This window comes from Choloepus didactylus, chromosome 2, assembly GCF_015220235.1.
Source record: "Choloepus didactylus isolate mChoDid1 chromosome 2, mChoDid1.pri, whole genome shotgun sequence".
Lineage (NCBI taxonomy): Eukaryota > Metazoa > Chordata > Mammalia > Pilosa > Megalonychidae > Choloepus > Choloepus didactylus.
In genome coordinates this window covers 64,628,665-64,655,872 of record NC_051308.1, presented here as the reverse complement: position 1 = coordinate 64,655,872, position 27,208 = coordinate 64,628,665, and the positions used below count along the sequence as shown (strand labels likewise).

General features: G+C 36.2%; 1 protein-coding gene across 1 annotated transcript in view; it reads left to right on the top strand.

The window, feature by feature from the left end:
- LOC119526185 (complement factor H-like) overlaps positions 1 to 27,208 on the top strand; it is a 125,085-nt gene that overhangs the window by 37,290 nt on the left and 60,587 nt on the right. Inside the window, exons 2-7 of the mRNA XM_037825109.1 lie at positions 443 to 628; positions 977 to 1,082; positions 4,100 to 4,176; positions 5,649 to 5,837; positions 7,681 to 7,851; positions 23,801 to 23,974. Coding sequence (XP_037681037.1) covers positions 443 to 628; positions 977 to 1,082; positions 4,100 to 4,176; positions 5,649 to 5,837; positions 7,681 to 7,851; positions 23,801 to 23,974 — 903 coding nt within the window. The remainder of the gene's footprint in view (positions 1 to 442; positions 629 to 976; positions 1,083 to 4,099; positions 4,177 to 5,648; positions 5,838 to 7,680; positions 7,852 to 23,800; positions 23,975 to 27,208) is intronic.

The window sequence follows — 27,208 nt, the reverse complement described above, 5'->3', positions numbered from 1 at the left end:
AAAATTTACCTGTCTTTAATGCATAAAATTCATCACATTGATTACTTATATAGTACCTAACTTCCTTATTAGACTATAAACACTTTGAGAGCAGATACTGTTTTATTCATTGTTTTTTTCCCTCAGAACTTAAAACTCAATAATTATTTCCTGAATTATTTAATGAATACTAGAATATAGTGCAGCAATTAAGAATAATATAGTAAAGTTTATTTATTGATCTGGAAGGTTAATTAGGTTATTTTTGCATAGTGCACATTCTTGCAAAATTATGTAGATTCAACTTTTGCGACACACGAAATATATTATCTATATCTATCTATGAAGATATATATTTGGGTGGACCTGTAACTATATAGGTATTTTAAAAGTAAAAATGTCTTACATCCACTGTATATTTAAATAATTACTTTAAGCCCTTTTTAAATTTTTATTGTTGTAGATTGTGAAGAACCTCCTCCAAGAAAAGATACAGAAATTCTGACAGGTTCATGGACTGACCAAACATATAAAGAGGGCACACAGGCTACATATAAATGCCGCCCTGGATATAGAACTCTGGGAACCATTGTAATGATATGCAGTAAAGGAAAATGGCTTTCTCTACATCCATCAAGGATATGTCGTAGTAAGTACATCATACATTTACGAAATTTGTGAAAAACTTTAGTTGTAAAAATTATTAAAACCGAGTTTTTATTGCATCAATATTGGGTAATTTATATGTTTTGTCATTTAAATACAAAGCAATACATTACCTTTATATTTAAAAAGAGGTTGTAATCTTTCAAAATTCAAAAAACAAGGATAGAGCTAAGTCAAATGTAAAATAATATCTGCCATTTTTACTTTTCCATATCTTCAGTGCTGTCCTCTAAAATAATATAAAATGTCCTTATCTCCAAGCTTCTACATAAAAATGTGTTTCCTGGTATTACATCCTAATTTAATGCCACTTCTTTTTTTTTCATTTTAGAAAGACCCTGTGGACATCCTGGAGATACTCCTTTTGGTTCTTTTCATCTTGAAGTTGGAAATGACTTTGAATATGGTGCAAAGGTTGTTTATAAATGTGATGAGGGGTATGTAGTCAATTAAGAAAGAGTGTATAATTGAGGCAATAAAAAGAACTGTACTAATTTATAATTTTAAGGTTCCTATATTTTCTGTGGGCATTTTTTACAAGTAACACACAGAAACTTGAAAAATTAAAATAAATGGACATAATTATATTGGGATATCATATTATACCATTAATATTGAAAAATTAAAATGACTCACAATTACTCTGGTATAGTGTAGTTGTAGGAGGATGGAAAAATAGTATTCACATGAATAAATGTTCACCCCAAGAAATCTTCACTATATTCTACTATGCATAGAGTATTATGGAGTTCAATGTGTTAGGATCAATGGGAGTTGTAACAAAAATGTATTAAATAGTAACTATTTTGAGAAAACATAACATTTAGGAGAAGCAAGAATTTCCCACTGAAATAATAATAATTGCTATTACCTAATATTTCATGGTCTGCAAATTATTCTTATCACCTGGACCAAAATGTTACTTTCTTCAGAATAATTGACTCTGCTTGCTAGCCATCCACCAGGTTTTCATAGCTGACCTGAACACTGTGTTACTTTCTCAATCTTCTTTCTCTCTTATTTCAGTCCAAGTCAAAAAATTATGTTGAAGAAAGTTTCACGCATGAGAAAACCAGGATCATTACAATTTTATACTTCATAAATATAAATAGGATCAGCAGATTGCAAATGGAATCTTATTATTCTTTCCTGATTTATTTCTTGATTTGAGGCAATAAAATGTAGTGACTTAAAGGTCAGGTTTTGGTGTAAACCTGCATTTCAAAACACCTCTACCCAATAGTTGTACATTTAAAAAAACATTTCGTTACTCCTATTGCCTCATTTATAAAAGCAGAAGCACATTATTTGCATTATAGGATTATTCAGAGAAATATATGAGGCACACTTGAAACCCTTGCAAGAGTTCCTAGGATGTTATAGGCAGTCAAGGTTCTTAGGATTTAGTCTCTTCTGGATCACTACATGAGGCAGCTATTTCAAATACATTTTCACTCCCACCATCAGTCGTTACTGCTGACCTTAACATACAAAGCTAAATACATTAAGACTATCTTAATGTATTTTGGCCTGAACGTTCCAATTTGTTCTGCTCTTCACTTCTCCCTCTCAATTCGGGCTGTTTTTTTCCCTTAAGATTCAGCTTTTGACCTGGCAAAGTTAGAACTCATAGACTTCTACTCAACTTCCTAAGTCTGAGTAATTCATATTTATAATTTGGTGAAGAAATTGGCTGCACATTTTCCTCTTACTCTGGATCTGCTTAACTCATCTTTGCCTCCTTCATTTTTGTACGTTACCAGTAAACCCTGCTTTGGCGCTTTCATGAGAGTGCCCAGCCCTTAGCTTGGGCCTCTAAAAGGAGTAGATATTTAAACCCTACACCCATGTTTTCTGCCAGAGAATCTATTCTTTTTGATCACTTGTCCCTATCTATCTTTTCTCTACTGAATACCTATTTAGCTCAATGCCAGCCACTTATCAGGGTATTTAACAGGATATCCAGTTTCATTAGCTTATGGGCAGGCAGTTTTAAGGAGACAGTCTGTAAAAAGATTTCCTGGCATTTGCCTGACTGAGAATACAGAGAAAGCTCTTTCTCTTTCTCCTTTCCCTTCATGTGTGTGGGTCATGGGAAGCTCTGTATAGAGTTTTACAGAATTCCTGAAAGAACGTTGGGGAATGAAAGGTATCTGGTGTGGAAAGAGAATATTAATCAGGAAATTTGCTTTCCCTATTAGAAGAGCGTACATCCCGCACGGTAGAGGAGCCAGAGAAGTACCTTATTGATAAATCATTTTGTTTCCTCTTTGTGACAGTTGCTTAGAGTAAATGCTTGCTACACGCTCTGTGACTACAATTTAATCCATTGAAATGACTTCTTCCTTTAGAGAATTTGGAACAAATCAGCAAAAATAAAAGAAAGACAGAAACATTTTTTGAAGGATGGAGTTTGCTTCACTTGTGAAATGGACAGAACAAACCTTACTTTTGAAGAAAAGGAAAATGTCATCTATGTAATATTATTTATAAACTGATTAATAGTCCCTTGTGAAACATCATCTCTTTAATGATGACTAGACTACCTTCCTTTTATTTTTTTTGGTGGAGGTTGAGAGTGAATAAAGATTTTGATTTCAGGCAATGAAGGCTTTTCATGTAACTAAATCTTGATCTGTAATAACCAGAAAGACGTTCTGCCTTGATCTAAAGTGTCCAGCCCTGATTACAACTTTGAAACTGCTCTAGTGGAGCATTTTAGTTTGAAAGGCTAGACCTGGCAGCTTATTATAATTGGATAAATTTGACATTTCATGGATTTCATTAACACACTGGATTCAGTTGCCACGCTTTGGGAAGAGTCTCTAGAATAGAAATGGAGGGAGGGAGACAAGTGCTGAAAATAAACCATAGGCTGAGAATATTGACTGGCACTATCTTTGATGATGTAGAAAGCCCAAAGTGTAAAGTCCAGAAAATACCACAATAATGGATTGCAGGAGGCAGAGATAAGGAATAAGATTCGATGGAGTAGGGGACATGTGGTTAGTTATTGGTTACTATCATGTTTTTAGTATTTGTTTTTGGTGATGGTTCATGGAACTTTTTTACTTTATTAAGTGTAACTAATTATCTAGCTCAATGAAAAAATAAGAGTTCTCTGCATGAAATAATAATGACATTGTGTCTTGAACCAAGGATTATGATTATTTCAAGTAGATGCATCTAGGTATTCAGGGCCTTTTTAAAGATAAAGCTGGGGGGAGGGAGAGAGTGAGAGAGAGAGAAAGGGGGAATGAAGGAGGAGGAAGGAAAGGAGAAATAGAAAATTAACAAAAGAAGGCAGGAAGGAACAGAAGGAAAGAAAGAAAGAAAAAGTACATATTGTTAATTTTTCCTGATATAGGGTTTCTAGACATCCAATATGATGTTAAACTTAAAACTGCATATGAACACACACTATTTCACCACTCTGTTATTTTTTCCTTTTCAGGTATCAACTGTTAGGTGGGGTTGATTTCCGTGAATGTGATGTAGATGGATGGACCAATGATATTCCTTTATGTGATGGTAAATGTAAAACTGGTTTTCAAGTATATTAGAACACCTAGAATATCTAAGAGTTTTTTCAAAATGGCTTACATTAAAATATCTTTAAAATCTATAATTAAATTTTCACTTGTTCAAACTGTTTAATTTATGGTTTCTAATATAGTACAAAAAGTTTTTTGTTTCAATAATCAAAAATGAATCCAGTCTGGTCTGGTCTAATATTAAAAGTATTAGAGATTTAGGAATCCAAAACATATTTTTCTTTCCTTCTGGGGTTCTATCAACTAGAAATGGAGGTCAGAATTTCATCTTTATTAAAGAACAGACATTCACCGAATAACTACCAAATGCAAGGGTCTCTGGTAACAGTTGAAATAGAGAACAGGATTTTCATATCTTTCCCACCTTTCTTGCCAAGGGAGATTTGACTGTTATTGGTCTTTTTTTTTTTTTTAACTGATATATAAAGCAACAGTGAAAAGGAGAAAATGTAGACCTGTTTCAAGTTTTGACCTAGTAATCTCAGTTCTGTCTATCGTGGAAATGAGAGACCAATCAGATTAGACATTTCAAGCCCTATGGTGAGGAATATGTGGATAGAGAAAGATAGAAGAAATGTGATCACTCAAACAATGCTGTCAACAAAAGAAGAGAATGGAAGGCTTTTCATGTATGCAAATGAGAAGAAGGGGATAAATGCTTAACTTAGAGAATGTTCTAGGGAACATCTACATCGGAATCATCTGTGTGGTGCTTGTCAAAAACTGAAATTCTTGGTTGTCAAAGCAGACTTCATGATCCAGAATATCTGGAAAGAATTTGGTGGGATGGGGTGGAGTGACGGTGGTGGTGGGGTGGTGGAAAGCTGGATATAATTCTGGAATTTTAATTTTAATAAGCATCCTGGATCATTTTTTTCTGTAAAATAAAATTTAAGTGTCTTAGCCTTACAGAAATTGGAAAATATTAACTAAAATCAAAATAAGTGCCAAAATTGTTTCAAAAACTTATGTAAGAGAGATAGAAAAACTAAGGACTATTTCTTTATTGAATTAAATATAATCATAAACATTAATTTTATGTTTTTTAGGAATATAGCATTATATTAGTCTGGGGGACAAATTGTAATTTTGTATTTAATTATGTTAATCTTTATATTCCTCATTTACTGTATTCAAGAGATTCTTTTTTGTTGCTACAAAAATACAAACTGGTATTCAAAGTAGTAATTTTCTTTGTCCATGCCCATAGAAGGGTCAGAAGATAAACTTACCATTGTTTTGCTACTTAGCAACATTTATCTCCCTCTTGAAACAGGAATATCAAATGCTTCTAAAAGAAACATTTAAGTAATTTCTCCCAATCTAATCTTGCTGACATACACACACACGCACACACACACACACACACACACGCATACACACACATACACACATTTTTCATGATAAAGTTTTCAAATTCTATCAGAAAAGTTTTATTTATTTTTTCAGTTGTTAAGTGCTTACCAGTAAGAGAACCAGAGAATGGGAGAGTTATCAGTTCATTGGAACCTGACAAGGAATATTCTTTTGGCTACGTTGTGCAGTTTGAGTGTGATAAAGGCTTCATGCTAAGAGGGCCTAAAGAAATACATTGCACAGCAAATGGTATTTGGAGTGGAGAAAACCCGACATGTGTAGGTGAGATATATTTATTTTTTGTTAGACTTTTTAAAAAATGATTTTAATTTTTCTTATGAAAATGTGCATTTCAGTACATTGTCAATTCTTAAAGATTAAAAAATTATACTAATAATAGCTAACAGTATTTGAGTACTTATTGTTTCCCTGTAATTGATATAAGCTCTTTACATGCATCATCTCATTTTATTTCCAAAACAACTCTATGATTTATTTACTATCATCTCTATTTTACCTTGAAGAAACTGAGATCCAAAAAAGGTTAAATTACATGCCATAGATTACCAAGGCATAAATGGTAAAGATAACATTCAAATCTAGGTTAATTGACAATAATCCAAACTCTTTACCACAATTACATCACAGTTGGCTCTTACAGGCTGAATTAGAATGCTAAGCATTTGTGCTGCAAGATGTAATATTGTAATACTGATTTCCAGAGTAGATATTTTTTTTTACTTTTAAAAGGCTAACATTTATTAACTATTTCCACTGATGCATCATAATAATATTGTTTTGATAAACTCTTCTAAGTGGCTTTCTTTTACATTTGTGCTGTTTAATATAAATATTTGCTGAACTGAATTGAGTCCACTAAATAAAGGTTTGCTTATAAAGTTAAATCTGTAGCTAACTGTAAGCCAAGGTTTCTTAGTTATAATACTGTTTACTTGGACATCATGACCAATCTGATGATTTCTGTTTTTGTTAAGAAACATTACAGTCAAATTGTTTATCTTAGAACTGTACTGCATTTTACTGATACTTTGGAAGAAATTTCTGACATCTCTATTTTTTAACAACATTCAAAATCTTCAAATTCTTTATACTTCTCAGTAGAGTGCCACAATGAAAGGCAAGCATTTCTTGGGAATCCTTTTGAACAGAACTCATTCTTAGAGTCAATAATGATAAACTAATATTTATATTCAGCATAGCAAATACAGTATACACATAGAAGGAGAAGGAGTTTACATTCTTACATGGAGATAGCTGTGGTTAGTGAAAACTCTGTAACGGCTGACGGTATGATTTAAAGGCCAAGAGTTGACCTGATGATATGTCTTAAATGATAATATGTCTTGATGATATGACTTAAATGGCTAAGATAAATCTTAAAAGAAATATGAGAATTTCTTAGACTGAAGTTGTGGAGGGGAAGCACATACCAAGAGGCATGAAGTGTTAGTGCAGTGAGACTTCAATGATCATGAAGCTCTGCTGATACTTGTTCATTGTTCCTAGGACCCAGTGTAGGATGCAAGTAGGGAAGTGTGATGGGTTAGAGATAGGCTGGTACAGGTTCTGAATTGCTATATGCACCATGCCAAAGAATTTGGCTTTTTCCCCATTGATAAAAACTGGATGGATGGGAAAGCCACAAAAGCAGGTCAGTTAATTTTCAGAGTTGCAATGATGAGTTAAATTAATTTCTTCAATAAAGTGTTCAGTCAATAATTACTCTGTTACAGCTAAGTAGAAAATAAATGATTTTTTTTTAGTTCACTTAATGAAAATACCTATCACAGTAAACCCACATCTATACTCAATTTTCTATGAATGGAATATTACTGGCTACCATTTATTTTAAGACTAACTGGCCCCCAAACCAAATAAAAATTAGAAACATAATTTTAGTCAAAATTTAACTTCCTTCAACAATGAATATTAAGAACAACAGATAAATCATTTATCAAGCATGGAAGTCAAAACAGAACTTTTAGTTTATTTGGCTGGCTGAGTTAACCAGTGGAAACAAAATTTACATTTTTATAAGACTATGTCTTGATCAGAGTCCTTCAATTCATTACTAAAATTTTGAAATTTACTCCTTACTATTTAGGCATTTCCTGTGAGAGACCACAAATCAAAAATGGAGTTGCTATATCTCATAAGAGCCTCTATAATGAGAATGAACGAGTTCAATATCAATGTAACCCGGGTTTCGAATACACTGAAAGAGGAGATGCTGTATGCACTAAATTTGGATGGAGTCCACATCCTTCATGTAAAGGTAGTGTTACCTTTCTTTTCTATCTCATTGGTTGTATATTTTATCAATCATTTTAATTCTTACAGTTTTTAAATAAGCAGTTTACTTTTTCTCTGAACCTGGATAGTAATTTTTGGAGGAGTTAACTGTTCAAGTGTAAAAATAATATCTCAGAAGAATAAAACAGAATTTTGTGTTTGCAAGATCCATTTTGAGATCCATTGGTATAAGCCTCTCATTCTGAAGATAGAAAGAAACAGGATCATAAAAGTTCAATAGCTAATTAAGTAGTTGGTTGATTGTCTAAAAACACCTCTAGGGCAGATCCAAAACTGTAACAGCCCTCCTAATTCCCAGGCACATACATTCTCAAATAATTATATTGCCATCTCTACAGCCCTGCTTTTAGCTTTAAAAAGTAAATTCTTTTAGTATCAGATGAGGAAATGCTCTCAATTGATAATGATATTAAATGAAAGAAAGTGGAGATTTAAATTAACTACACATCTAATATATATCAACAATGACGTTGGTGCTGGGAGAAGAAAAATCTAACTCAGTTTTCTTAACAGAAGGATGTTATTCAGAACCAAAGAGTTAATCTCAAGTGCGATCTTCGTCCAACCAAAGTTATAACCAAAAAGTTGTGTTCTACTTAGCATGCCACGTCTTAAAAGCGATGGTTTCAAATTATCATGGCCTAGAAGTGAGAGTATAGTCAGTTCACAGATTTCAGAAATACTATTTTGCAGTTGAAAAGTAGAATGTATTTTTGCTCCCAGTGATACAATTATATTAAAATATTGGAACAGAAGTATTTTTCTATATTGAATACCCAAGCCAATTGCTTATTCTGCAACTTTTCTTTAAACGACATTTGTGGATTTTGAGTTGTGAAAGTCCAGTGGGTAACTGAAGCCAAGTGAACAATGTACCACCAACTATTTCAGAATCGTAGAACATCAATGCCGCACCCCCACCCCCACCCTGCAAAAAATAAAAGGAGAGAAAAGTATTTCCCCGACATCCCACAGAGGCTGCTTAGCTCCTGGCAAGACATGCAAATCATATTCGCTAAAAAAATACATCCCTGCAAACCAAAAATTTACTGCTGTAGCATGGTAATGACTGTCTGAGATGTTTGCAAACGTTCATTAAAAGGACTGACCATTTAATGTGGAATTCTGCAGTGAGTGAAGCAAGTTGCTGTGTTTTTCTACATGGAATCAGAAGTTGAGTGACCTTCTAAAAAGGTGACTTCTACAGATATTGCCATACTGTGGAAGGAAGAAGAGGTGACCACTGAAGAGCCCTGATTTATAATTTATTGTTTAAACCTTACTTAACTAGTCATCTTCTTTTAATTTTTGAGTTGATTTTATAATTAAAAAAAAAAAAAAATTGACTTGAGCCTGAAAGCAGCTCCTTGAAAAACCTATCCTGAACAATTCAGTGACCTCCACTTTCAGGCAGTGTTGAGAAAATATTTTTAGAAAGAGATTAAGTTTAACTAGACAGTGATAACCCACATTATCTTGCATTAGGTCAAGGGTATGTGGAGTCCCACTATATTCCTTCATTGTATTTATGGCTACTAAATAAAGGAAGGCATTTATACATGCCTGTAACAGTAGCCACCACCATTTGTTTTACTTCCAGAGTTCCTCTTAAATAATTAGATAGTTAATTTATTATCCAATCATTTAAATACAACTTATTAAGCACTTATTTAAACCAGGCCTTTTTCTCTTTGTTGAACATAAACTTAAGAATCAACCCTCATTAATTCTATGAATTCAAAGTAAGACTTTAGTCACTGGGAGAATATATATCTCAGTGTAAAATGACTTCTTCATGGAAGTGTCTAATTATTCTAATTATTGTTTTTTCTCAGTCACAGCTCCCCAGTTAAAACTCTTGCTTAGAAGATACTTGTTTTCACAATGGGAAATCTTTCTGTTCTAGAAATGTTTTATTTCCCAGACATACTTGTCTTGAACACTTCACACAGACACAAACACACACAACACTATACATTTACAAAACATTTTCCTTTTTTTTTTTTTCATTTCTCAGTCACAGGTGTAAGTCACAACCTAAAATTCAAGACTGTTTGCTTTTGGCCTGCTTTCTTTAGGGAAGCAGAGGCCAGGAAGAGGCACTGGGATTGGGCACTCTGTTTTACAAGATAGTTTATTAAAGATCAATAAAAAAAAGATTCACCTCAAATTAGGTAAATACACACTCTCTTTTAAGACATGCTTGATTTTTTGAAACAAATTTCACATTAACTAGATTTAGAGATGTTGCTTATTAATAAAGGAGTTCTACTCTCTGTACTTCAATGAATGTATCACAAATGCTTCCATTTATTTTCTTGGTACAATGCAAGGGTATACCTGTTGATGTAAGATGAACTCCAAATTTATGCAACTGATTTTCTCTGAAATCATGTAACTCAAAACTCTTTATGTTGGAACTAAATAGTAAAGCAAAATTTAAAGTAAAACAGCCAAGATAAAATAATTAAGCTTTCTTTCATTTGCTTGATGAATTGTACCTGGGTGCAATTGTACCTCTCAGTGTTACTGAGCAAGAATTCACTGCTTGGCATGCACAGAGGCCATATTATGCCATCGGGATTTTAAGAAAAGAAAGAATTTTATTGTGAGGTCGACTGGCAAGAAGACAGGAGGCAAGGCTCAAATCTGTCTCCCTGATGCAAGAGTTAAGGGAAATTTTATAGGAATGGGAAGTGAGAGGTGAGGACAGAAGTAGGGAGGTTTGACTTGGCATAGTATAATTGGTTAATTATAGAGTTGTCCATATGTGGTACAGTGGATTTTAGACTGGACCTTCCTTATTGCAGGACAACTCACATTTGACTTGTTTCTGATGTCTCCTTGTCTTTGTAATCTTGGTTTCAAGGCAGTGACCTTTGTTCTCGGTGTTTCAAAATCATCTGAAGGATAAGAGTCCCTGTTGCTGTGCATGCTTGGATAAGCTTGGATACCCTGGGAAACAAGCTCAGAGAAGGTTTTAGTTAGGAGAAGAGATCCTGTTAAACAGGTTTAGATCTGGTCCTGATTCTTTGTTGTGGAGACAAGCTAAGCTTGTGACTCCTGGCTATTCACACAGTGCAACAGGCTCGTGACTCCTGACTGTCTCACCTATGGTTTCATCAGTTGAGGGTGAACCTGTGTATGAACTATACTAGTCATTTGAGGGTGAATTGACAAAACTTTGGTTTCTGTGACTCATGGGGAAAGGTCTCTGATAACTTATCATTTATAGGGGAGATTAAAGATATAATACTTGCTAAATAAAAGCAACTTTTGATCCAAATCTATCTTTTTCCTGTACAGACTTGTTTGTCTATTGTTTCAAATCACATAGTGATATTCTTGAATTATTGTTCTTACTTCAAATGTCTAATACCTTCTTTCTAATAGGAGAAAATATATGACCTCACACATTTGGACAATCTCAATACCATTGTATTGAACAAAGGTACAAACCTTTGGTAATGTTTTAATAGCATCATTTATTTTAAGGGAGACCAAGGGGTTAGAGATTGAATCTTGTCTTCCACAAGACATGTTCAAGTCCTAACCCCCAGTCCTCTGGGTACAGGCTCATTTGTAAATAGGATCTTCCAGGAACTTATTAAGATGAGGCCAAATTGAATCAAGGGTGGGACTTAATCCAATATGACTGAAGTCCTTCAAAGCAGAGGAAATTCAGATTCAGCCAATTAGTAGATGCCAGAGAAGAAGATAGATATCAGCATGTGTCGGGGACTAAGATGCACCTCCGAGCCAAGGATTGCCGGCAAGCCACAAGCAGAATGCTGCAGATATTGGAGAGAGCATGGCCTACAAATGCACTGGTTTTGGACTTCTAGCATTCCAAACTGTGAGACAGTAAGCTCCTGTTGTTTAGCCAAACAGTTTGTGGTAATTGATGTAGCAGCTCTAGAAGACTAAGACAAAAGGGATTTATGTACAGTGCTTGAGGACAATCAGCAGAAGTCATACTACGCTTCAATAATTTAGTAGATTTTCACAATATGATTTTTTCAGTCTCTTAGTTAAGCTCTCCTTATTTATATCTCATAGCTTTGGATTTCAAAGGCTGGTGTTAAGTTTGGCTACAACATGGAATAAAATCTAAGTAAAGATATACTACTGGATTGAAATGGATATACAAAAAATAATAGACAGCAGAATGAAATGATAAAAAAATACAGATGAATAGATTTAAAGCTCATTTAAGATGAGTGCTAGTTAATTCTTAGTATCAAACACTGAAGATATATTTTATTTAAAACTTGTGTTTAGGCATCCACAGATTATTTTTAGCAAAATTATTACCAATTATAGGGATAATATCCTGTTAGAAATAGAGATTTATTAATCATAATTTATTCTGGCAGAATGGAGTATGAATTTAAGACCACTTCAAAGACTATTGCAGTGCCTCTAGGGCCTGAACACACAGAGTGGCAGCCTGGTATGGAGAAGAGGAGATACATATGTGATAATTATACTTCACAGAATATCGTGTCTGACTTAATGCTGGACTGATGATTAGGAAAGCATGTGGGGTACATTTCCAGGCTTCTGTCATGGGGTTCTCATGTCACAAACTAAAATGTTGAGCACTGGAGGGAGGCCATATGTTGAGAGAAAGAAGCTGATTTGGGCTGACATATAGAAAGTTGAATTTCCTGTGAATTATACATGTGAACCTGTCCAGTGTGTGGCCACATTTGGGCATATGGATTTAGATTCCACAGAGGAAGTTTTCAGCATAACGGAAGGAGGTTTTTTGTTTTTTTGTTTTTTTTTTTTAAATCATGGAAGTGTCTTGAATTACACAGAGATTATAAAGACATAAAAGCAAAATCAAGGACAAATATAATGTAAAACCAACTTGTAATGCATAGGCATTCCTTGATACAATATATAGTGTCTTCAGGGAATGTGTCCCTGAGGTGGTGACTGATGATGTTAAGCACCAGTGTGAAGATCTGGGAGAGAATCCTGCAAGGCATGCATAAAGTGCAAATGATAGGAATCAACTTGGCATCTCTGAAGACTGAAAGACATAAGGCCAGTGTGGTGATAGCATAGCGAGTAAGAGGGAAAATGGTAGGAGATGAGATCCAAGAAGTAGGCAGGGACTAAAAATTAAGTAGAGTAGAGTGAAAGGAGCCAAGAACAAAAATAAAATAAGAGAAAAGACACAAGTAATGTTTAGACAAGGAGGGAAAACAGAAGAACATAAGGATATAAGGCATTAAGGAACTTCAAGAAGTCAGTGGTCAACAGTTACAAATATTAAAGGTGACATATCTGTTCAGCTCAACAAATAATTGAGGGGCCCATAATACATACCAACTACTATAATAAATGGAATTCAAAGAGTTTTGGGATTTGGAAATTGGAGGACATCAGTGACGTTGCTCAGATAAGTGCTAGCACGATGGAGGTATTAGAATCCAGATACCAGTGTGTTAAAGAATAAATGGGAGGTGGGAAAATGGAGATAGAAGTTGTAAAATGGTGTTTTGAGGCTCTTGAATGAGATGGGAAGGAATAGCGTAGCACATCAGTCAAACTGTTAAGGGAAGGATTTTAAAACTGGAAAAACTTGCGTATACATTTAAGAAAGAGCAGTTGATAACATGAGAAAGGGGGAAAGGAATAAACAATGGTGCAAAATACAGGAAAATGGAAGGTCTACAGGTGAGAAGCTAGCCTGAATTTTTTTTTTTTTTTAATCATCATTTTATTGAGATATATTCACATACCACGCAGTCATACAAAACAAATTGTACTTTCGATTGTTTACAGTACCATTACATAGTTGTACATTCATCACCTAAATCAATCCCTGACACCTTCATTAGCACACACACAAAAATAACAAGAATAATAATTAGAGTGAAAAAGAGCAATTGAAGTAAAAAAGAACGCTAGGTACCTTTGTCTGTTTGTTTGCTTCCCCTACTTTTCTACACATCCATCCATAAACTAGACAAAGTGGAGTTTGGTCCTTATGGCATTCCCAATCCCACTGTCACCCCTCATAAGCTACATTTTTATACAACTGTCTTCGAGATTCATGGGTTCTGGGTTGTAGTTTAATAGTTTCAGGTATCCACCACCAGCTACCCCAATTCTTTAGAACCTAAAAAAGGTTGTCTAAAGTGTGCGTAAGAGTGCCCACCAGAGTGATCTCTCGGCTCGTTTTGGAATCTCTCTGCCACTGAAGCTTATTTCATTTCCTTTCACATCCCCCTTTTGGTCAAGAAGATGTTCTCCATCCCACGATGCCGGGTCTACATTCCTCCCCGGGAGTCATATTCCACGTTGCCAGGGAGATTCACTTCCCTGGGTGTCTGATCCCACGTAGGGGGGAGGGCAGTGATTTCACCTTTCAAGTTGGCTTAGCCAGAGAGAGAGGGCCACATCTGAGCAACAAAGAGGCATTCAGGAGGAGACTCTTAGGCACAAATACAGGGAGGCCTAGCCTCTCCTTTGCAGCAACCGTCTTCCCAAGGGTAAAACTTATGGTAGAGGGCTCAACCCATCAAACCACCAGTCCCCTATGTCTGTGGTCATGTTAGCAACCATGGAGGTGGGGTAGGCGAATACCCCTGAATTCTCCACAGGCTCCTCAAGGGGGCACTACATCTTTTTTTTTTTTTTCCTTGTTTGTCTTTTTCCTTTTTTTTTTTTTTTTTTAACTTTCCCTTCTTTTTTCAAATCAACTGTATGAAAAAAAAAGTTAAAAAGAAAACAAACATACAATAAAAAAACATTTCAAAGAGACCATAGCAAGGGAGTAAGAAAAAGACAACTAACCTAAGATAACTGCTTAACTTCCAACATGTTCCTACTTTACCCCAAGAAAGTTACATAATATAGCAACATTTCAGTGAACTTGTTCCTACTACATCCATCAGAAATTAACAGACCATAGTCATTTCTGGGCATCCCCAGAACGTTAAATAGCTTATCTGTTCTTCTTGGATTATTGTTCCCCCTTCCTTAATTGCTCTCTACTGCTAGTTCCCCTACATTCTACATTATAAACCATTTGTTTTACATTTTTCAAAGTTCACATTAGTGGTAGCATATAATATTTCTCTTTTTGTGCCTGGCTTATTTCGCTCAGCATTATGTCTTCAAGGTTCATCCATGTTGTCATATGTTTCACCAGATCGTTCCTTCTTACTGCCGCATAGTATTCCATCGTGTGTATATACCACATTTTATTTATCCACTCATCTGTTGAAGGACATTTGGGTTGTTTCCATCTCTTGGCAATTGTGAATAATGCTGCTATGAACATTGGCGTGCAGATATCTGTTCGTGTCACTGCTTTCCGATCTTCCGGGTATATACCGAGAAGTGCAATCGCTGGATCGAATGGTAGCTCTATATCTAGTTTTCTAAGGAACTGCCAGACTGACTTCCAGAGTGGCTGAACCATTATACAGTCCCACCAACAATGAATAAGAGTTCCAATTTCTCCACATCCCCTCCAGCATTTGTAGTTTCCTGTTTGTTTAATGGCAGTCATTCTAACCGGTGTTAGATGGTATCTCACTGTGGTCTTAATTTGCATCTCTCTAATAGCTAGTGAAGCTGAACATTTTTTCATGTGTTTCTTGGCCATTTGTATTTCCTCTTCAGAGAACTGTCTTTTCATATCTTTTGCCCATTTTATAATTGGGCTGTCTGTACTATTGTTATTGAGTTGTAGGATTTCTTTGTATATGCAAGATATCAGTCTTTTGTCAGATACATGGTTTCCAAAAATTTTTTCCCATTGAGTTGGCTGCCTCTTTACCTTTTTGAGAAATTCCTTTGAGGTGCAGAAACTTCTAAGCTTGAGGAGTTCCCATTTATCTATTTTCTCTTTTGTTGCTTGTGCTTTGGGTGTAAAGTCTAGGAAGTGGCCTCCTAATACAAGGTCTTGAAGATGTTTCCCTACATTATCTTCTAGGAGTTTTATGGTACTTTCTTTTATATTGAGATCTTTGGTCCATTTTGAGTTAATTTTTGTGTAGGGGGTGAGGTAGGGGTCCTCTTTCATTCTTTTGGATATGGATATCCAACTCTCCCAGCCCCATTTGTTGAAAAGACCATTATGGCTCAGTTCGGTGACTTTAGGGGCCTTATCAAAGATCAGTCGGCCATAGATCTGAGGGTCTATCTCTGAATTCTCAATTCGATTCCATTGATCTATATGTCTATCTTTGTGCCAGTACCATGCTGTTTTGGCAACTGTGGCTTTATAATAAGCTTCAAAGTCAGGGAGTGTAAGTCCTCCCACTTCGTTTTTCTTTTTAGAGTGTCTTTAGCAATTCGAGGCATCTTCCCTTTCCAAATAAATTTGATAACTAGCTTTTCCAAGTCTGCAAAGTAGGTTGTTGGAATTTTGATTGGGATTGCATTGAATCTGTAGATGAGTTTGGGTAGAATTGACATCTTAATGACATTTAGCCTTCCTATCCATGAACATGGAATATTTTTCCATCTTTTAAGGTCCCCTTCTATTTCTTTTAGTAGAGTTATGTAGTTTTTCTTTGTATAGGTCTTTTACATCTTTGGTTAAGTTTATTCCTAGGTACTTGATTTTTTTAGTTGCTATTGAAAATGGTATCTTTTTCTTGAGTGTCTCTTCAGTTTGTTCATTTCTAGCATATAGAAACATTACTGACTTATGTGCATTAATCTTGTATCCCGCTACTTTGCTAAATTTGTTTATTAGCTCTAGTAGGTGTATCGTTGATTTCTCAGGGTTTTCTAGATATAAGATCATATCATCTGCAAACAATGACAGTTTTACTTCTCTTTTCCAATTTGGATGCCTTTTATTTCTTTGTCTTGCCGGATTGCCCTGGCTAGCACTTCCAGCACAATGTTGAATAACAGTGGTGACAGCGGGCATCCTTGTCTTGTTCCTGATCTTAGAGGGAAGGCTTTCAGTCTCTCACCATTGAGTACTATGCCTGCTGTGGGTTTTTCATATATGCTCTTTATCATGTTGAGGAAGTTTCCTTCAATTCCTACCTTTTGAAGTGTTTTTATCAAAAAGGGATGTTGGATTTTGTCAAATGCTTTTTCAGCATCTATTGAGATGATCAATTGATTTTTCCCCTTTCGAGTTTTTAATGTGTTGTAATACATTGATTGTTTTTCTTATGTTGAACCATCCTTGCATGCCTGGAATGAACCCCACTTGGTCATGGTGTATGATTTTTTTAATGTGTCTTTGGATTCGATTTGCAAGTATTTTGTTGAGGATTTTTGCATCTATATTCATTAGGGAGATTGGCCGGTAGTTTTCCTTTTTTGTAGCATCTTTGCCTGGTTTTGGTATTAGATTGATGTTAGCTTCATAAAATGAGTTAGGTAGTGTTCCATTTTTTTCAATGTTTTGAAAGAGTTTGAGTAAGATTGGTGTCAGTTCTTTCTGGAAAGTTTGGTAGAATTCCCCTGTGAAGCCATCTGGCCCTGGGCATTTATTTGTGGGAAGATTTTTGATGACTGATTGGATCTCTTTGCTTGTGATGGGTTGGTTGAGGTCTTCTATTTCTTCTCTGGTCAGTCTAGGTTGTTCATATGTTTCCAGGAAATTGTCCATTTCTTCTACATTATCCAGTTTGTTGCCATACAGTTGTTTATAATATCCTCTTTTAATTTTTTTAATTTCTTCAGGATCTGCAGTTATGTCACCTTTTTCATTCATTATTTTGTTTATATGGGTCTTCTCTCTTTTTGATTTTGTCAGTCTAGCTAGGGGCTTGTCAATCTTGTTGATCTTCTCAAAGAACCAACTTTTGGTGATACTTATCCTTTCTATTGTTTTTTTGTTCTCTATGTCATTTATTTCTGCTTTAATCCTTGTTATTTCTTTTCTTGTACTTGGTTTAGGATTGGTTTGCTGTTCATTTTCTAGCTTCTTCAGTTGATCCATTAGTTCTTTGATTTTGGCTCTTTCTTCCTTTTTAATATATGCGTTTAGTGCTATAAATTTCCCCCTTAGCACTGCTTTTGCTGCATCCCATAGGTTTTGGTATGTTGTGTTCTCATTTTCATTCGTCTCTATATATTTAGCAATTTCTCTTGCTATTTCTTCTTTAACCCACTGATTGTTTAGGAGTGTGTTGTTTAACCTCCAGGTATTTGTGAATTTTCTAAGTCTCTGATGGTTATTGACTTCTAATTGTATTCCATTGTGGTCAGAGAATGTGCTTTGAATAATTTCAATCTTTTTAAATTTATTGAGGCTTGTTTTATGTCCCAGCATATGATCTATTCTGGAGAAAGTTCCGTGAGCACTAGAAAAGTATGTGTATCCTGGTGATTTGGGATGTAATGTCCTGTAGATGTCTGTTAAATCTAATTCATTTATCAGATTGTTTAGGTTTTCAATTTCCTTATTGGTCTTCTGTCTGGTTGATCTATCTATAGGAGAGAGTGATGTGTTGAAGTCTCCCACAATTATTGTGGAAACATCAATTGCTTCCTTTAGTTTTGCCAATGTTTCTCTCATGTATTTTGTGGCACCTTGATTGGGTGCATAGACATTTACGATTGTTATTTCTTCTTGCTGAATTGCCCCTTTTATTAGTATGTAGTGGCCTTCTTTGTCTCTCAAAACATCCCTGCATTTGAAGTCTATTTTATCTGAGATTAATATTGCTACACCTGCTTTCTTTTGGCTGTAGCTTGCATGAAATATTTTTTTCCATCCTTTCACTTTCAGTTTCTTTGTGTCCCTGTGTCTAAGATGAGTCTCTTGTATGCAACATATTGATGGTTCATTTTTTTTGATCCATTCTGTGAATCTATATCTTTTAATTGGGCAGTTTAATCCATTTACATTCAACGTTAAAACCGTGAAGGCATTTCTTGAATCGGCCATCTTATCCTTTGGATTATGTTTGCCATATTTTTCCCTCTCTCTATTAATATCCTTTATTGTACCCATACCGAATTTCTTTAGTACTGAACCTTTCTCCAAGTCTCTCTGTCCTGTCTTTGTTTCTCTGTCTGTAGGGCTCCCTTTAGTATCTCCAGTAGGGCAGGTCTCTTGTTAGCAAATTCTCTCAGCATTTCTTTGTCTGTGAAAAATTTAAGCTCTCCCTCAAATTTGAAGGAGAGCTTTGCTGGATAAAGTATTCTTGGCTGGAAATTCCTCTCACTCAGAATTTTAAATATATCGTGCCACTGCCTTCTCACCTCCATGGTGGCTGCTCAGTAGTCACTACTTAGTCTTATGCTGTTTCCTTTGTATGTGGTGAATTGCTTTTCTCTTGCTGCTTTCAGAACTTGCTCCTTCTCTTCTGTGTTTGACAGTGTGATCAGTATATGTCTCGGAGTGGGTTTTTTTGGATTTATTCTATTTGGAGTTCGCTGAGCATTTATGATTTGTGTATTTATGTTGTTTAGAAGATTTGGGAAGTTTTCCCCAACAATTTCTTTGAATACTCTTCCTAGACCTTTACCCTTTTCTTCCCCTTCTGGGACACCAATGAGTCTTATATTTGGACGTTTCATATTATCTATCATATCCCTGAGGTCCATTTCGAGTTTTTCAATTTTTTTCCCCATTCTTTCTTTTATGCTTTCATTTTCCATTCTGTCATCTTCCAGGTCACTGATTCGTTGTTCAACTTCCTCTAGTCTTGTACTATGAGTGTCCAGAATCTTTTTAATTTGGTCAACAGTTTCTTTAATTTCCATAAGATCATCCATTTTTTTATTTAGTCTTGCAATGTCTTCTTTATGCTCTTCTAGGGTCTTCTTGATTTCCTTCATATCCCGTACTATGGTCTCATTGTTCATCTTTAGTTCTTTGAGTAGGTGCTCTAGGTGTGTCTCTTCTGGTCTTTTGATTTGGGTGCTTGGGCTTGGGTTATCCATATCGTCTGGTTTTTTCATATGCTTTATAATTTTCTGTTGTTTTTCGCCTCGTGGCATTTGCTGAACTTGATAGGGTTCTTTTAGGGTTTGTAGACCAGTTGAAGTCCTTATCTCTAATTTATCAGATCTACAGCTTCGTGGAGTACACTTTCTCTAACTAACCAGCAGGTGGCGTCCACGAGCCACCTGTTCTCCACAAGCCAGATCTCCCCTGCTTAGCCTTTTTGGTGAGTGGGGGAGTGAGTCTTGTGGGGCCCAATTGGTGTACCAAGCTTGCGTGTGTAGTTGGTGTTGCCTGCCCTGTATGTGGGGCGTGTTTCTGGGCAGTCGGGGAGGGGGGGTGGCCCTAACAATCAAATCTCCCTGATGATCCTAGAGTTTTAAAGCTACTGCAATAGTCTAATCCTTCAGTTCAGTCCTGCCACAGTTTGTCTCTGCCACTGACCCACAAGTCTTTGGTATTGGCGTATGGCTCCTGAGACTTGCAAGTGGGCCCCTCTTCCAGGCTGTGCACCCCGGGTCCTCTGTTGAGGGATGACTGTGCTATGTCACAGGTGAGTGCCGTCCCCCCAGGGCAGTTCTGGGCTGCTGGGCTGTGTTGGGAGGCTCCCAGTCTGCTCAAATGATGGCTGAATGGGGCTCTGTTAATTCACACTGCTCCCCCTTCCCAGCTCTGGGACATTCAGCTGAGGTTGCAGGAAAGGCTAATGTCCACGCCCAGTTTTGTGGTGTGTGCCTGTTATTTGAAGCACTTCCGTCACACTGGGTTGTCTGGGGCAGCTCTGGGCTATGGGGCTGGCGATGGGCAGGAGTGTTTCCTGTCCTCCAGGATGGTGGCTGTGAGCGGACACCCCCCTTTTCTTGGGAAGTTGTGTTGTTTAGTGAATTTTCTCAGCCACTGGATTATTGCCTTTTGTCTCAGAGCTCTCTTAGTTCTGCTCTTGACTTGACGTGCCCAAATTTCAATTCTTTGAAGCTTTCTGTATTGAGCTTCTTAGAGTAATTGTTTTAGAAAAAGCAAAAAGGATTTAAAAACAACAACAACAACAAAAAAAAACGGCCCTCCTCAGAGATCTAATGGGTTATTGAAATGCTAATAGAGAAAGCAACCAGGGCCATTAAGGAAAGGTGCACAGGGCAGAGAGATCAGCCTTGCTTCGGGATTTGCATATGCGCCTCAAGGCCTGATCTCCGCCCTTCCCCTTTCTGTGTTCACCAGAACTCCAAAAATCCTCTGTTTTTATTTTGGAGTTTTTCGTGTTGTTTTTTTTCTATGCCTGTCTCCTCTCTGCTGGGCTGGCTGCTCTCAGAGTCTCTGGTGTCTGGTCTCAGTCTATCTATGGTTGGAGTTTGAATCAGTAGAATGAGTTTCCGATAAGAGCAGCCACTGCAATTCTCCCTTCTCCTTCCTGGAGCTTACAGCCCCTCCTCCCCCGGGACTGAGCCTGGCAGGGAGGGGCGCGGGTCCCCTGGCCGCAAAAAATTACAGATTTCGCTGATCTCAGCAGTTCCACGTTTTCATGAGTGTTGTATGAAGTATGCCCAAAGACAGATTGCTCTGTGGTGTCCAGTCCACGCAGTTCCTGGCTTTTTACCTACTTTCCTGGAGGAGTAACTAAAACATACAGCTCACCAGTCTGCCATCTTGCCCCGCCTCTCCGCCTGAATTTTAAAGAAACATATTATCCTCTAAAATTGAAGGAAATACTTAAGCCTGGAATATATATAGATATTCCACTGAAGGAATATTGGAAAGAAATGAAGAAAATCACAATTGGTAGTCTCAATTGTTGTCTGTGAATGGAGGTACTTACTTGTTGTTGAAGGGGCAATTGGAGTAGGTGGCTTGAGGAACGTGAGAATTATGGGGAAGGTTTGGGAAATGGATGAGAAGTAAATTAGGGTCATATAAATGGATGTCAGGCAATATTGAATTTACACCACAGGTCTTTAGTCCAAAATACAATAGGCACCAATATAGATGGTTATGTGACTTTCCTACATCAATATTTAAGAAGCATGGTATGCTTTAAACTTTATTTTAGTAACACACATACAACTAAAAATTTCCCATTTTAGCCATTTAGCCATTAACAATTCAGCAGTATTAATTACACTCACAATATTGTACTATACCACATTGTACCCACTAGGATGTCTATTTAAAAAAAAATCAAAACCAAAAAGTAAGTGTTGGTGAAGATGTAGAGAAATTTGAACTCTCATACATTTTTGGTGGGATTATAAAATTGTACAATAAGTTTGCCAATTCCTCAGAAAGTTGAACATGTAATTATCATATGACCTGGCAATCCTACTTCTTTGTATAAACCCAAAAGAACTGAAATCAGGGACTCAAACAGATATTTGTACACCAGTGTTCATAGCAGTATTATTCACAATAGCCAAAAGGTGGACACATTTTTTTAATGAGCTTTATTAATTATGATGTCCTAGGTTAGGTGGTGTCAATCTGTAACTCTCAAGTTAAATCAAGGCTGTTCTCTTTTCTTGGTTTGTAAAGTTTAAATGGAACATAACCATGCCTATTTGTTTTCACTTTCTCTATGTCTGTATTCATGCTACAAAAACAGAGTTGAGTAGTTGTATCAGAGATCTTTTATCTGACCCTTTACAGAAAAGCCTTTCTAATCTCTGGACTATGTTAAGGAGTTACAGTAAAAAAAATGTTTTCACAAAACTCAGTAGCCTAATGTGCTGGTTTGAATGTATTATGTCCCCCAGAAAAAGCCATATTCTTTGATGCAATCTTGTGGGGCAGACATATTAGTGGGGATTAAGTTGGAATGTTTGGATTAGGTTGTTTGCATGGAAATGTGCCCCACCCAACTGTAGGTGATAACACTGATGAGATGATTGCCATGGAGGCATGGCCCCACCCATTCAGGGTGGGCCTCGATCAGTGGAGCCATATAAATGATCTGGCAAACAAGGAACACAGTGCAGTTGCGAGTGACCTTTTGAAGAGGAGCTACAGCCAAGAAGGACACTTTGAAGAAAGCACAGGAGCTGCAGATGAGAGACAGTTTGAAGATGGCCATTGAAAGGAGACTTGTGCTCCAGAGAAGCTGAGAGAGGACAAATATCCCAAGTGCAACTAAGAGTGACATTTTTGAGGCACCATAGCCTAGAGAGGAACGTCCTAGGAGAAAGCCATTTTGAAACCAGAGCTTTGGAGCAGATGCCAGCTACGTGCCTTCCCAGCTAAAAGAGGTTTTCCATATGCCATTGGCCATCCTCCAGTGAAGGTACTGGATTGCTGATGAGTTACCTTGGAATCTTTATGGCCTTAAGACTATAACTATGTAACCAAATAAACCCCCTTTATAAAAGCCAATCCATTCATGGTGTTTTGCATTCCGGCAGCATTAGCAAACTAGAACACCTAATAAATCATAGTTTATTTCTTGTTTGTGCTTCATTTCCAATGTAGGTCAAAAGAGAAGTCTGGTTGTGAATTTAATTCTAAAACTTTAATTCTAAAACATCATTTGCTTCCTTATCACTGCTGCTCTGGAGAGTAAGCATAGAATTTCATAGAAAACTATGTTGCTAAAGTGACACATATTACTTCCACATTTCTTTCAGATGGTCATGTCCAATTCAAAGAGGTGGGCAGTTTTACTATGTGTCTGAAAGGAAGAGAACCCAAATGTTTGTAAACAGCTATTATGACAGCTACAGAAGTCAAGGAGGTTGTGGATAGTGGAAGGTATAGTAGAAGTGATATATCATGAGTTGATTGCAAGGTATGGAATATCATGATGTGTGGATGGCATCAGAGTAAGAGAGATCAAGAGGGTATATATATATCAGATAACAAATATAGCAGAGAGCATATAGTGATATAGAAGGAAAGATATGAGGCTGCGCTGATTATTATGCCAATATTTGTTCTACTAAGGAAAAATAAATCACATGAACTTCTTCATTTTCATGTACTTGATTATTTTTAGTGGGTATTCGTTTCTACATTATCTGTACATCCTGTTTCTTTTCAGAAGTAACATGTGATCCTCCTTATGTTGCAAATGGTTTCTTCACACCTGAAAGGACTATACACAGAAGCGAAGATAAAATCACCTACCACTGTAAAACTGGCTTTTATCCTTCAACCCAGGGAAATACAGCAATATGTACTGGTAGTGGTTGGGTACCTGTTCCAAGATGTGCTTGTAAGTACCATTTACCTACTTTTTGGTTCTGAAATAACTTTCCTTAAATACAAAAGTATGTTTATTATTGTATATGTAAAAATAGAGCCTTTGTAGGTATTCTTTGCTTTTCAAATCAGGGAATATTAAGTAGGCTCAAAAACTCATTTTTATATACTAAACACTTTTGTTTCAATACTCAAAAACATATATGTATGAATATGTATTTCTCTAAAAATATAATTCATCAAATATATGAATTACAAGGTTGGGTAAGAATAGCGCAATCTAACACATGTATATTATTTATCGTTATATAAATTTTCCCCAAAACCATGTGGCTAAAAACAACAAACTTTAATTATCTCACAGTTTCTATGGATCACGAATTTGAGAGTGATTTAGGTGGGTTTTCCAGAGTCAGGCTCCCCCCTTGTGTTTGCAGTGAGAATGTTGGCCCAGGCTACAGTCATCTAGTGGCTTGACTGGGCTGGGAGATCCACTTCCAAGATGGCTCACTCATATGGCTTTAGGCAGGAGGCCGCAGTTCCTTGCCGCATGGATCTTTCCACAGGTTGCTTGAATGACGAATGTTTTCCCAGAGCTAGTGATTCCAGAGGAGGAAGCCTCAATATCTGTTATGATCTAGACATACACTATCACTTCAGCCAGATCTGTTCTTTAGAAGTGAGTCACTCTGTCCAGCTCACAATCAAAGGGAGGGGAATGAGTCCCCACTTTTTGGAGGAATGAGTGTTGAAGAAATTGCATAATTTTTAAAAACCCTTACATATAGCAAAATGCCATACAGTTCAACAGAGTATTAGATTTATGGGGATGCTTGCATTGTCCATTTTCCAAATTTTTTCTGTCCCTACAATCATATTCCTTTCCTGTCTGTATCACAGTACATTGTAAAGTTACACCACATTTAAACTGGCTGTCCATGAAAGAAAATTTAATGAATCAAATTATAGGCCAATGAACTCAAAGTTAATTCCAAGCATAATACCAGAACAAGTTATGAAAAGCATGATTTAATAAGAGAGCAAGCTATTATCACTGTGAACCTTATTTCCATATACATATGAAATACAAGGAAAATATTTAATAAATTTTTGGTTGATTTAGGAAAATGTTAGGTGAGAGGCATAAGTCAGTGCAATTATAACTGGGCCTCAGTGTATTATGCCAAAGGGAACTTTTGGAATTCCTGTGAACAAAAAGGGGATAATGATTTGTTAGATGGCTTATCAGATAGTTTGCAATTTTATTTAACAACCCAGTCTGAAGAACTGATGCAAGACTATGTTCTTGGGCCTATTACTCATTGTTGTCATTGAAGAGTTTAATGGTTTAGGGGCAATGCAGTACAAATACACAACTGGAATGATACAGGGGATGATAATAGTGAATCTGCAGTAGGACAGATCCGTCAATCAAAGAAAGTGCTGTGTAATCGATTGAATCCAATAAGATGAAATTTAGCAGTGGTAGGTTAAAAGAAAAAAGAAATCAACTGTACTAGTACAAGCTAATTAGCAACTTCTTTCAAATCAGTCAATATTTTAATCAATTTTAAGACCAGTCTGAGTCAACATTATGATGGAACCACCATAACTGCTAAAGAAAATACAACCTGCATCGATAGAAGTCCAGGAGGTGAAAGAAGGCTGTTCTTAGCCCTGCCAATCTCAAAGCTAACAGATCATAGGTGTTATGTTATATTTGCTTTAGGGAGCTACCTTGTAAAAGAGCTAAAGGTAGACTCATGCTCAAATAAGGGAGAGAATAGTAAAGGTGCACAGGCCTGTGATAAAAATGATACATACTTTTTGTTATGTCTCCTTTTTGTACCTTTTGGAAAGAAATGATCTTAGGCTATTTTATTTTGTTCATATTCTATGAAGTATCAAAATGAAGTAGATAAACACACTTGTCCTGAGGTCAGACCACTAAGTCTCAATCTATGCTCTGCAATATAATGGGCAATTTGAGTTTTTCAGAATCAGTTATTACAGTCCCAAAGACTCAAGCTTGTCCAAGGTGGAATTACTGCTATCCCTAACTGGTATGCCTTGACATATCATTAGGGCATTTGCAAAACCAGGAGGTAAAAAGATAATATTATAAATCACCAAAAAGTGAGAATGGGATAAAAAATAACTAGCAGTTTACTTAAAAGAAATGAGACTCAGATGATCATTTTAACCTGCAATATATTTGAAGCTAAAAAAGTGGGTAAAATGTATCAAGTATGAGAGAAATGGACTGTAGACGAGTAGACTAAAATTTTAGAACTAGAGAAGATATCATATACACATCTTGGGTAAAGAAAGACATTTAGGATAAGCAAGGATGAAAAATGTATCATCCACATAACACACTGGAAGAAACTACTTGAGAAAATTTCTAATGAGGCAAAAAGGAGACCTCATCAGTGATTGCAAGACAGAAAGATGAAGATTATGAGGAGCAGTTGCTGCACATTGTGTGTGTGCATTGGAATATTTTTTAAACTTGTTACATGAGGCTTCTTGAAATAGAAGGGTCATGTTTCACGGAAAAAATAATACTAATCTGGAATTAAAAATATTAATGTGCCTTTAATACATCCCAAGAAAAGTGCAAAATTTCTGAAAAAATGAGATATAAACCTGTCGATAGACAATATAGCACCTAAACATTTCGGTCAGAACTATTTCAAATGTTAGAATAATTTAACAAAGTACGATTATAGGGTACCACATTAAAATAAATATTATATAAGACACATTAAAAAGCATTTCATTCACCAGCTACAATTAGAAGTCAGTAAGCAGTTCCCCATAAACTTAATTATTTAGTTATTAAGAAATATTCCTAGTCCACTTTTTCTTTTTAATTTAAGAAATTTTATTTTGAAATAAATTCAAACTTACAGGAACAGTTGCAAAAACAGTACAAACCCATACATAGAACTCCAGCATACCCCAACCCCCCTCCCCTGATACCCCAGTCCACCACCTTTAACATCCTGTCACATCACCATTTCTTTTTTTCCCTCCCTCCCTGTCTATCATCCATAATCTATTGCTCTGTCCTCTGAACATATGAGAGCAAGCTGCACACATCTTTGAACAAACTCTATAGTTCACATATACCTTTCCCATGGACAAGAACATTCTTTTATGCAACCCATTAAGCGCAGCTGAGAAGTTCAAGAAATTCAACATTGATACAAAGCTTACATTCTATATTTCCTTTTTTTTTCTT